General features: G+C 47.4%; 1 protein-coding gene across 1 annotated transcript in view; it reads right to left on the minus strand.

The window, feature by feature from the left end:
• Positions 1-308: 308 nt before the first annotated feature.
• The window catches only part of LOC138747156 (mitogen-activated protein kinase kinase kinase 12-like), a 110107-nt gene continuing 97431 nt past the window's right edge, over positions 309-12984 (minus strand). Inside the window, 7 exon segments of the mRNA XM_069906127.1 lie at positions 309-703; positions 1797-2094; positions 2328-2389; positions 3103-3577; positions 3579-3653; positions 5047-5169; positions 5945-6061. Of these exon segments, the coding sequence (XP_069762228.1) occupies positions 602-703; positions 1797-2094; positions 2328-2389; positions 3103-3577; positions 3579-3653; positions 5047-5169; positions 5945-6061 (1252 nt within the window). The 3' untranslated portion in view covers positions 309-601.

Genomic DNA, 12984 nt, shown 5'->3' on the forward strand with positions numbered 1-12984 from the left:
GTCTAAAACTAGAGGGCACAGGTTTAAGGGAAGAGATTTAAAGGGGATCTGAGGGACACCTACTTCACACAGAGGGTGGTGGGTGTGTGGAACAAGTTGCCTCAGGAAGTGATGGAGGTGGGGACAATTACACAGTTTAACAGACATTTGGACAGGTCTGTGGATGGGAAAGGTTCAGAGAGAGATGGGCTGGGTGCAGGGAAAGGGGACCAGTTCAGGTCAGGGACTGGATTGGCAGGGCTTTTACCATGATGTAAAACTGACCAAGACAAACAAAACCATTCTTTCCAAAGATCAGGCTATAAATGTTGGTCTAAAATAATCAAGTTTATTGTGGGCTGGAGAGAGACCGAAGCACCCTCTGCCTGCACAGGTTCTGCTGGAAGGTGAAGGAGTGGGTGCTGTCTGATGTGTGGCATCCAGTAAAGTTTTTAGCACCTAAAATATTAAAGTTTTCAGTAAAGCACGAGACGTCCCGTCATCAGCAGAGCAATAAATCCCTGATTACCCATGTGTAGGTTCCATGTCCATTCAACATGTGATAGGAAGGGGGGGGGTGCAGAGAGAAGGCCAACTGAAGTATGTACATGCAAGATCCCAGCTACCAGGAGGCCGAACTCCGAGGTATCGGGGCTGTGTCCGCCCGAGAGCATGGCTCCATTTCAGAAATGTCGCAGTCGGAATCTTCACTGTGTGGGGGACCCTGTGGAGCACAAGAGAGAGTGAGTGGTGGGAGGTGGGTGGGGAAACTGCGGCACCCAGCTCGTCCTGCTCGCGGGGGTGGGGAGTGGGGGAACCGTAACACCCAGCATGATCTGCACCCAGGGGTGGGGGAACTGTGGCATCCAGGCGTCCTGCACCCAGGGGTGGGGAGTGGGGGAACTGTGAAACGCAGCATGACCTGCACCCAGGGGTGGGGGAACTGTGACACCCAGCATGACCTGCACCAGAAGAGAATCAGCTCATCTCTGACGCCAGATTTTTCGCCCCCTTGTTTCCTGTTGGTCCTGTATTTGGGACAGTTGTGACCACACAATTCAGTGATGGGGTGAGGTTGGACAGGCTGGGTGTTTGCCCCACAGTGAAGGAGGCTGGGGGGAAAACCTGATGGGGGTGGAGAAGACCATGAGAGACGCAGACGGGAGGTCATCAGTATCTTTTCCCCAGGGCATGGGATCAAAAACAAGGAGAGGTTTAAGGGGAGGGGAAGGAGGTTTAAAGGGGACCCGAGGGGTAAGTGTTTTCACACAGAAAGTGGTTGGTATCTGGAACTGACGGGCAGAGGAGGAGGTGGAATCAGATACAGTCACTTGGTTTAAAGGGCATTTAGTCAGACTGTAGATCAGGCAAGGAGGAGAGTGTCCTGATGTGGGCACGTGGGGTCAGTGTCGATAGGGACAAGGGTCAGCAGAGAGGTGATGGGCCAAAGGGCCTGTTTCTCTGCTGCGCTGTTCTTGTTGCTAGCTGGAGGAGAGGAGAGGGGTGGTGATGTCTGAACAAACGCTCACTGGAGTATCCAAACTTCACCTTTATGAGGACTTGCCCTTTACTCCCTCCTCAGTCCCCCCCATTCTGTGTGCACAGGGGCTTCCTTCAAACTGGTTGGGTGGGGGGGTTCCTCAGTATTTGCAGGAGCTTCAGCTCCCTCAAGTTCATTGTCATTCAATTGTAAAGTACAACTGGATGAAATGGCAGTTGGGGTGTCACTTGAAGCTAGTGGCTCCCTCCCTCCCTGCCTCAGAGCTGGGGTTTCCCTGGGGCTTGGCACTCCCTCAGTGGAGTCTCTCTGCACTTACCGGGTGGGTCGGCTCACTGGGACACCCTCTGTTCGACGTCACCTGGGTTTTGACTTGCTGCAGCGCTGCCTCCTTCTCCGACAGGCCGTCCGACTGCGACAACAGATCCACTGGGATCTCCGAGCTCTGAGACAGAAGCTCGTCCGACCGCTCATCGAGACGCTCCTCCGTGTTGGTGCTGAGCACATCCGGGGTGCAGCTGTGGGACAGGTCGCTGGTGTTCCCCTCGTCTGACACAGAGGCATTCTCAAAACTCAAGGTGGAGAGGGACTGATGACCACTGAAATCATTCCCAGGTCTGCGGGATAGGGATGGGGTGGTGAGTGAGGGGAGAGAGAAAAGGTTGGGGGGGGGGTGGGTGGGAGAGGGGTTGTTGCACCACACAGTCATGCACATGCATGCATGCACGCACGCACATCCCACCCACAGATCCTACCCGATGGGCAGACGTACCATCACTGTGGAACGGATGGGGTCAGAGTTCCCGGGCTCTCCCCGCACCGTCCCCACCCAGGCAGGCTGACCTCTTACCTCTGTCTGTGTGCAAACTCCATCTCGCTGTCCTCACCATCCTCCTCCGACCAGCAGGCTCTCTGTTTGGGGGGGGAGGTGGGGTGAGATGGTTGAGTGAGAGATGGCGACCTCCGCCCCCTTACCCCTGAAGAAGGACAGGATTGGGGAAGGCGGGAGACAGAATAAGGAGGGAGAGGGTGGTAATCACACTCGGGGGGAGCAAGGGGAGGGAGACAGATTGGGTGGAGGGACCTGAGTGAGTGTCGTGTTTTGTGTAAACTGGAAAGGGGGCAGGAAAGATTCACCAGGATGTTCCCGGGACTGGAGGGCTGGAGTTACAGGGAGAGGCTGGGACTTTTCTCCCTGGAGTGGAGGAGGCTGAGAGGGGACCTTATAGAGGTTTATAAAACCATGGATAAGGTGGGTGGTCACCGTCCACCCCAGGGGACCCTGGAGTTTTAGACTCCCCAAGGTTGGAGAGTCTAAAACTAGAGGGCACAGGTTTCAGGGGAAAGATTTAAAGGGGACCCGAGGGGCACCTTCTTCACACAGAAGGTGGTGGGTGTGTGGAACGAGCTGCCCCAGGAAGTGGTGGAGGTGGGGACAATTACATTGTTTAACAGAAATTTGGACAGGATGGGAAAGGGTTGGAGGGAGATGGGCCGGATGAAGGGAAGGGGGATAAGGCCAGGTTGGGGATCGAGTCAGCTGGGAGGAGATGGGCTGAAGGGTCTGTCTCTGTGCTGCGTGACCCTGTGACCAGCGTTTGTCGGCCCCTCTCCCTCCCACGTACCTCCTTTCTTGCTGTCGGGACAGTTCCCTCGCCGGGACCTGATGCTAGACGCCGGGAGGGTTCTTTGGAGCCCTCTGTCCGTTCCAGAGTTGCTGCCTCTGCACCCCGAACCTGGGGCTGGAGTTCCTGGCTACGTCCTCTCGGGGTGGGAGGTGGGGACGGAGCCTGTTGCCCCTGCTGGGCCCTGGGCCTTCGCCGGCTGCCCTCGGCCTCCAGGGTGCCGGAGATGAGGTCGGGGCTGGAGGAGGAGAGGGCCTTCGCTGCCAGGTGCCGGGGCAGACCCCTCAGGGCAGCGGCATGGGGCGGGCTCTGGGAGCAGGGGGGCTGCAGGCTCCGGCAAGCTGGGCCCCCGGGACCGAGCCCTGTTCCAGCCTTGCCTGGAAACCCCAGCACGTTGCCACAGCTCTCCTCGCTGGGGTACCACTGGGAACGGGGCTTGGCTCGCTGGCGAGATCTCCCTGCTAACCCTGGCCCTGCAACCGGCGATTGTCACTTTGGTTGCCACACAATCCAGTTTTGGCAGAATGACCTCCGACCTCAGGAGGTCTGGCCTGCAACAGGGAAAGAGGGGGAAGAGTGTTAGAATCAGGATCACATAAAGTTTATTGTCATCTGATTGCACAAGTACAACCTGGCAACACAGCGTTCTCCGGTCCTCAGTGCAGAACACGCAGACACGTAACCAGACATAACGCACACAGACACACAACACATTATCTGTACAAATAAATAAATATCGTTTTGTAACATGAGAGTCTTGGAGGGTCAGTGTGCGGTTCCTTTGGTTGTTCAGCATTCTCACTGCCCGTGGGAAGAAGCTGTTCCTCAGCCTGGTGGTGCTGGCTCTGATACTCCTGGATCTCTTTCCTGATGGGAGCAGCTGAAAGATGCTGTGTGCTGGGTGGGAAGGGTCCTCGATGGTTTTGCGCGCCCTCTTCAGACAACGATCCTGGTAGATCACCGGGGGCTGGGGGGGGGGGGGGGAGCAGGGGAAGGGAGACCCCAGGGATCCTCTTTGCCACCCTTATGGTCCCGTGGATTGACCTCCAATCCATTTCTCTGCAGCATCCGACCAGGACGCTCTTGATATAGCTCCTGTAGAAGGTTAACATAGTAGTGGCTTGCCCATTTCAGTCTTCTCAGGAAGTGTCCCATCAAGATTAAAGGGTCCTGGTTGTCAGGGTCAGAACATTCTGCCTCCAATAGTGGGGGGGGTTAGGATCAAGGATCAAGGTCATGTTCATAAGGGTCAGGAGATCTAGCCTCCAATAGAATTTAATTTTATCAGACATGCAGCATGGTAACAGGCCCTTTCAGTCCTCGAGCTGTACAAATTACATCCAATTGAAGGGTGGGAGGAAACCGGAGCTCCCCAGGGAAAACCCACGCTGACATGGGGAGAATGTACAAACTCCTCACAGACTGTGCTGGATTCAAATCCTGGTCCTGATCACTGGTGCCGAAACTAGCTAAGGAAGCAGTGTTTACGGTCATGGTCATCAGGGTCAGGAGGTCTGGCCTCCAATGGAAGGGAGGGATCAAGGGTCAGGGATGGGAGGTCTGGTCAACAGCGGACAGAGGGAGGGTTGGGTCAGGGAGTGTGAACTGCAGCATAAAGGCAAAGTGGGGTCTGGCTCACATCAAAGTCACGGCCTGTCACAGGGCCAGGGGAGGGAGTGATGCAAGTCTGCCCATTTCACCAGTCCCCTTCCCAGCTGTACACTTCCCCTTTGCCCCTCGCCTCAATGTTGACCTCCTTGCCATCACATTCCCCCCCCCCACCATGCTCCAGACTCTCGATTTCCGCAGTGAATCCTGACCCCTGCTTGTCCAACCCTCCCTCATGCACGCTGACCCCATCCCGTAATCTTTGACCTATTGACCCACCGACCCTGTGCCATGAGCTGCAACCTGCTGACCTTGCAGTGCCTTGAGACCACTGACCTCTTGCTCTGTGTCGAGTGTCGCTTCTGCAGAAGTTTCTCGACGGAGTTTGTGTGGACCAGTGGGCAGAGAGGGTGGGCTCGGAAAACCCGTGGGTGGGTCTTGTCCAACGCCTCCTCGCGCCTGGGGAGACAAAAATATCTTCAATGGGGAGAGATGGGGTTTGAGGGGGAGAGGGAGAAAGAGGGGGGAGAGGGTATGGGAGAGAAAAGGTGTAGTGGGGGAAGAGAGGATATGGGGGGGAGTGAGAGAGAGGTTGAGGGAAAGTGGAAACATCCAGAGAGAATCCCTCTGTCCTTTAACCCCCCCCATCCATCGAGAACCCAACTCTCTCCACCTCCACAGCATTTGCTCCCCACACCTCGAGGGAGACAGTTCCACGGACTCCTCGCACTCCATGAGGAAGCATTTCCCCCTCATCTCTATCTTAAAATGGTGACTCCCCTCCCCCACCTCCGGTTTTAATTTCTCAAACAGGAGGACGTGCCTTCCCCACACCCACCCTCTTGAGACCCCTCAGGATCTGAGAAATTTCCACCCTGTCCCACCCTGTCCCACCCAGCCTCTTGAGACATCCCACCCACTCCAGGGATGGGTCCAGTAAACCTGTGAACTGCTGCCAATGCACTAACGCACTTCCTTGAATGAGTAGACAGGCGCTGTCCTCTGCTCCGTCGGACTGGTCTCTTCGACCTGCCCATTGCCAGGATCATGGAGCTGCACCAGCACTGCCAGACGTTTTTCCCATTGATGGGAAACCTGCATTGGGTTTGGGACAGGGCCAACGATTGGTGACGAGTTCAGGAACATACGATGTAATCACTCGGCTCTGCCCCAGAACCCCTGAGCTTGGCGCCCTGGTGACCCCTGACCTCAGCTCTGCCTCACGGCCCCTGACCTCAGCAGCTCCTTCTCCTTCAGTTCCAGCTGCAGCATAACGGCGTTGAGTTCCATGTACAGGTTGTTGGCTCGTTCCAGCTTTCGTTCGTAGTGTTCGCGGATGTCCAGGGCATGCCTGAGGGATCAAAAACCTGGCTGTCATCACCCGGTCACACCAACAGTACCGGAAAAACCACCTAAACCCAGTCACGCCGACACCCATTACCATCAACACCCGGTAACACCAACACGCAGTTATGCCGACACTTGGTACCATCAACACCCGGTAACACCAACACCAATCACGTCGTCTTCAGGTACTATCAACAACTGGTAATACCAATGCCCAGTCATGTCGACAAATGGTACCATCAACAACTGTTAACACCAACACACAGTCTCGCTGACACCATGTACCAACAACACCCGGTAACACCAACACTCAGTCACGCCAAAACCTGGTACCATCAACACCCAGTAACACCAACATCAAGACACGTTGACTCCCAGTACCATCAACACCTGGTGACACCAACACCCAGTCACACCGACACCAGATACCATCAACACCCGGAAACACCAACAAACAGTCACGCTAACATCTGGTACCATCAACACCTGGTAACACCAACACCCAGTCATGCCTACACCCGGTACCATCAACAACCGGAAACACCAACACACAGTCATGCCGACATAATGGACCATCAACACCAACACTCAGTCATGCCGAAAACCGGTACCATCAACACCCAGTAACACCAACACCCAGACACGCCGAATCCCGCTACCATTAAAACTCAGTAACACCAACACCCAGACATGCCAACTAACGGTACCATCAACATTAGGTAACAGCAATGCCCAGTCATGCTGACTCCCGATACCATCAACACCCATTAACACCAACACCCAGTCACGCCAAAACCCAGGACCATCAATAGGGTCCCGCATAAACGACTGGCTTACAAAATCAAGGCTCATGGGATTGGGGCAAAGTATTGATGTGGATTGAGAACTGGCTGGCAGGTAGAAGACAGAGAGTTGGGATAAATGGCTCGTTTTCTGAGTGGCAGGCGGTGACCAGTGGGGTGCCTCAGGGATCTGTACTGGGACCCCAGCTGTTCACAATTTACATTAAAGATCTAGATGAGGGGATTGGATGTAATATCTCCAAATTTGCAGATGACACTAAGCTAGGAGGGGTTTGTGTGCACGCAAGAGGGGGGTCAGGAAGCTCCAGTGTGATTTGGATAAATTGAGGGACTGGGCAAATACATGGCAAATGCACTACAAATGTGGATAAATGTGAGGTTATCCACTTTGGTAATACAAACCGGAGGGCAGATTACTATTTGAATGGCAATAGATTAAGAGATGGGGAAGTGCAGAGAGACCGAGGGGTACTTGTACACCAGTCTCTAAAGGCGAGCATGCAGGTACAGCAGGCGGTTAAAAAGGCAAATGGTATGTTGGCCTTCATATCAAGAGGGTTTGTATAGGAACAAGGATACCTTACTGCAGCTGTACAGGGCCTTGGTGAGACCCCACCTGGAGTATTGTGTGCAGTTTTGGTCACCTTATCTAAGGAAGGATGTTCTTGCAATGGAGGGAGTGCAGAGGCGATTCACCAGGCTGATACCTGGAATGGCAGGAATGACTTATGAGGAAAGATTGCGCAAATTGGGATTGTACTCGCTGGAGTTTAGAAGATTGAGAGGGGATCTCATAGAGACATATAAAATTCTGGCAGGACTGGACAGAATGGATGCAGATGGGATGTTTCCAATGATGGGAAAATCCAGAACTCGGGGCCATGGTTTGAGGATAATAGGCAAACCATTTAGGACCGAGATGAGGAGGAATTTCTTTACCCAGAGGGTGGTGAATCTGTGGAATTCATTGCCACATGGGCAGTAGAGGCAGGTTCATTAAATATATTTAAGAGGGAATTAGATCTATTTCTTCAGTATAAGGGTATTAAAGGTTACGGAGAGAAGGCGGGGACGGGGGTACTGAACTTTAAGATCAGCCATGATCTTGTTGAATGGCGGAGCAGGCTCGAAGGGTCGAGTGACCTACTCCTGCTCCTATCTTCCATGTTTCTATGTTTCTATCAACACCCGGTAACACCAACACCAAGTCACGTTGACTACTGATACCATCAACAACTGGTAACAATCAACATCCGGTACCATCAACTGACACCTGGTATGATAAACACCCCGTAACTTCAACACCCAGTCATGCCAAAAACCGGTACCATCAACATCCAGTAACACCAACAACCAGACACGCCGAATCCCGCTACCATCAAAACTCAGTAACACCAACACCCAGACACGCCAACTAACGGTACCATCAACAGCTGGTAATACCAATGCCCAGTAACAGCAATGCCCAGTCATGCAGACTCCCAATACCATCAACACCCGGTAACACCAACACTAAGTCACGCTGACGACCGATACCTCAACAACTGGTAACAATCAACATCCGGTACCATCAACAGCCAGTCATGCCGACACCTGGTACGATAAACACCCCGTAAATTCAACACCCAGTCAGGCCGATAATCGATACCATCAACACCCGATAATACCAAAACCCAGTCACGCCGACACCAGATACCATCAACACCCGATAATACCAAAACCCAGTCACGCCGACACCAGATACCATCAACACCCAGAAACACCGGGAGGAGTCACGTGATGGAGTAGTGGCCGGACAGTGAACTCCAGCCCTCTCCAGAAAAGTCGGAAAAAACAAAGGGAAGCACGAAGGCACAGAAATAAAAGTTAAAGAAAAGTGAGTATAAAGGTGGAAAGAAGATGGCGACATAAAAAGAAAAATTGAAATCAACGATAAGAAGAGAGGAAGAGAAGACAACGGAGGAAGAAGGAAAAGGCCTTACCTGTTCGAAGAGGCCCGCAGTGGAGAGAGAAACCCGCTCCCTCAGGTCGGTAGAAATTGGACTACAAAAATGGCTCGCTGAGCCGAGTAAAAGTGCGCAACCGCGCATGCGCGACTCCTCGCACATGTGCGGTGCGCATGAAAAAAAACACACCGACGGGAGGGGTGACCAGCTGGGGAGTCGATCTCCACAGCCGGCAACGACAGCTGCAGAACACCTGCAGCAAGAAGAGAACACAGAAGACAACGAAAACAAGAAAGAAGAGAAGGAAAGGGCAACAAAGAAACAACAGATGGCCAACCCAGAGGAAGAAGAAGAGGAAGAGGAAGAGTGCAGTGAAATGGAAGAAGAAGGGAAAGGCAAGATAAAGGATATACTTTCTCTTATTAAAGAATACATGGAGTCATTTAAAGAATGGCAAGCGCAAGAATTTAATGATTTAAGAAGAAGAATAAACAATACAGAAGAGAAAATGAATAAAATAGATATGACCTTAACAGAAATGGGAAAGAAAATGGACAAGATGGAAGAGCGGGAAGCAGCAGTAGAAATGGAGGTAGAGGACTTAAAAAAGAAATTAGAGGAATCTAATAAAAAAGCTATAGAGACACAAGAACTGTTAGCTCAGAAAATAGATATAATGGAAAATTATAACAGAAGAAATAATATAAAGATAGTGGGCCTTAAGGAAGATGAAGAAGGCAAGAATATGAGAGAGTTTATAAAAGATTGGATCCCTAGGATCCTAGGATGTCCAGAACTACAGCAAGAAATGGAAATAGAAAGGGCACATAGAGCATTGGCCTTTAAACCACAACCACAACAAAAACCAAGATCTATTTTAGTAAAATTCCTAAGATATACTACAAGAGAAAAGGTAATGGAGAAGACAATGGAAAAAGTAAGAGAGGGCAACAAGCCACTGGAGTATAAAGGGCAAAAAATCTTCATTTATCCAGATATAAGTTTTGAACTCCTAAAGAAGAGAAAGGAGTTCAATACAGCAAAGGCGATTTTATGGAAGAAAGGGTATAAATTTATACTAAAGCATCCAGCGGTATTGAAAATATTTATTCCAGGACAACAAAACAGACTATTCTCGGATCCAGAAGAAGCACGAAAATTTGCAGAACAATTACAAAATAGACTGAGGGATGAAGATGTGTAATGAGAGTAAAAATGATCACGATTGATATGTATGTGGGTAAAGAGGTATAAGAGTGTATAGGTATAATGTGCATACGTGAATGTATCTGTATTTAGAGGAAAATATAGATAGTATAGACAAGAATTAATAAGGGAAGGTAATGGAATAGAGAGAATAAGGAGGGAATTAAAAGAGTGACCTTTGTTACATATGAAAAGTGAAATCTTTTCTGGGGGGGGCTGGGTGGGGGAGAGTTGCGGTCACTGCAAAATCAGTTGACGCTTGCGAGTGAATTCGCAAATCCAAATGGAGAGGGGAGATGTGGTTGTCCGACAAGGGATAAAGGACAACTCAGGAGGGGAAGGGGAGATTGGGGCTAAAGAAGTTATAAATAGGAGAATAAGGAAAATGTTTGATGTTTTAGGAATGTTGTCTTATAAAGGGTTTAAAATAAGAAAACAGAAATGAAAAAGGAGGAAAGGTAATGATGGAAAAACGTAAAGGGAAGATAAACAAAGTATAAAATGGCTACGTTGAACTATATGACTTTAAATATTAATGGAATACATAACCAAATTAAAAGGAAGAAACTGCTAAATTTACTGAAAAAAGAAAAAATTGATATAGCATTTGTCCAAGAAACACACCTAACTGAATTGGAGCACAAGAAATTAAAGAGAGATTGGGTAGGACATGTAACAGCAGCATCGTATAATTCAAAAGCAAGAGGAGTGGCTATATTAATTAGTAAAAATGTGCCATTTAAAATAGAAGAGGAAATAATAGATCCAGCAGGGAGATATGTAATGATAAAATGTCAGATATATTCGGAGTTTTGGAATCTACTCAATGTATATTCACCTAACAAAGAAGATCAAAAGTTTATGCAAGGTATCTTTTTGAAGGTAGCTAATACGCAAGGGAACATACTAATAGGAGGGGATTTCAACCTGAATTTGGATTCAAATATGGATAAAACTGGGAAAAAAATTAACAGAAAGAACAAAGTAAGCAAATTTATAATTAAATCAATGCAAGAAATGCAACTTTTGGATATATGGAGGAAACAACACCCAAAAGAAAAGGAATATTCATATTACTCGGCTAGACATAAAACATACTCAAGAATAGTCCTATTTTTGTTATCAGCTAGTATGCAAGATAGAGTAAGAAAAACAGAATATAAAGCTAGAATACTATCAGACCATTCACCCTTAATATTGACAGTAAAGCTAGAGGACATCCCTCCAAGAATGTATAGATGGAGATTACACCCCATGCTACTTAAAAGGCAGGATTTTAGAGAATTTATTGAAAAACAATTAAAAATGTATTTTGAAATAAATACGAAATCAGTGGAAGATAAGTTTATACTATGGGATGCAATGAAAGCATTCATTAGAGGGCAAATAATAAGTTATGTAACCAAGATGAAGAAGGACTATAATCAGGAAACAGAGCAGTTGGAAAGGGAAATAGTAAATATAGAAAAAGAATTAGCAATGAAGGAAGATACAACTAAAAGAAGAGAATTGGCAGATAAAAAAATAAAATATGAAACACTACAAACATATAAGGTGGAGAAGAACATAATGAAGACAAAACAGAAATATTATGAACTGGGTGAAAAAACGCACAAAATCCTAGCATGGCAGCTTAAGACAGAACAAGCTAAGAAAATGGTATTGGCATCAAGGAAAAAAGACAAACAAATTACATATAATCCAAAAGAAATTAAGGAAAACTTTAGAGAATTCTATGAACAATTATACCGAACTGAAAACGAAGGGAAAGAAGGGAAAATAGATGAATTTTTGACTAAAATTGAACTACCAAAACTACAAATAGAGGAACAAAATAAATTAACAGAACCATTTGGAACAGTAGAAATACAAGAGATAATAAAAAAAATTACCAAATAATAAGACACCAGGAGAGGATGGACTCCCAATAGAATTCTACAAAACATTTAAAGACCTATTAATACCGCCCCTCCTGGATGTAATCAAGCAGATTGATGAGACACAAAACTTACCAGATTCATGTAAAACAGCAATAATTACAGTAATACTAAAACAAGGGAAAGATCCACTCTCACCAGCATCATATAGACCAATATCTTTACTAAACACAGATTATAAGATAATAGCTAAACTATTAGCAAACAGATTAGCAGAGCAGGTACCGAAAATGGTAAATTTAGACCAAACTGGATTTATCAAAAAAAGACGCACAACAGACAATATTTGTAAATTTATTAACTTAATTCATGCAGTAGAAGGAAATAAAGCACCTGCAGTAGCAGTTGCTTTAGATGCAGAGAAGGCCTTCGACAGAGTAGAATGGAATTATTTGTTCAAAGTATTGCAAAAATTCAGTTTACCGGAGAAGTATATTAATTGGATTAAAGCATTATATAAGGGACCGTTAGCGAAAGTGACAGTAAATGGACATGTATCAAAGCAATTTAACTTAAGCAGGTCAACGCGGCAGGGATGCCCACTATCACCTTTATTGTTTGCGTTAGCTATAGAACCACTAGCAGAATTGATAAGAATAGATAATAATATAAAAGGAATAAAAATAAAAGACAAAGAATATAAAATCAGTCTATTTGCGGATGATGTTATAATGTACTTAACAGAACCAGAACTATCAATAAAAGAATTATATAAGAAATTGAAGGAATATGGAGAAGTGTCGGGTTACAAGATAAACGTAAATAAAAGTGAAGCAATGCCTATGAATAATGCGGATTTCTCAAAATTTAAGAAGGAATCTCCATTTAGATGGCAAATGCAGGCAATAAGATACCTAGGTGTACAAATAAACAAAAATCTCGGCCAATTATATAAACTCAATTATTATCCACTAATGAAAAAATTACAGGACGATTTAGAGCATTGGAAAGATTTACCACTAACACTAATAGGAAGGATAAACTGTATTAAAATGAACATTTTTCCAAGGATATTATACTTATTTCAGGCATTGC

This window comes from Narcine bancroftii, chromosome 12 (assembly GCF_036971445.1).
Source record: "Narcine bancroftii isolate sNarBan1 chromosome 12, sNarBan1.hap1, whole genome shotgun sequence".
Classification (NCBI taxonomy): Eukaryota; Metazoa; Chordata; class Chondrichthyes; order Torpediniformes; family Narcinidae; genus Narcine; species Narcine bancroftii.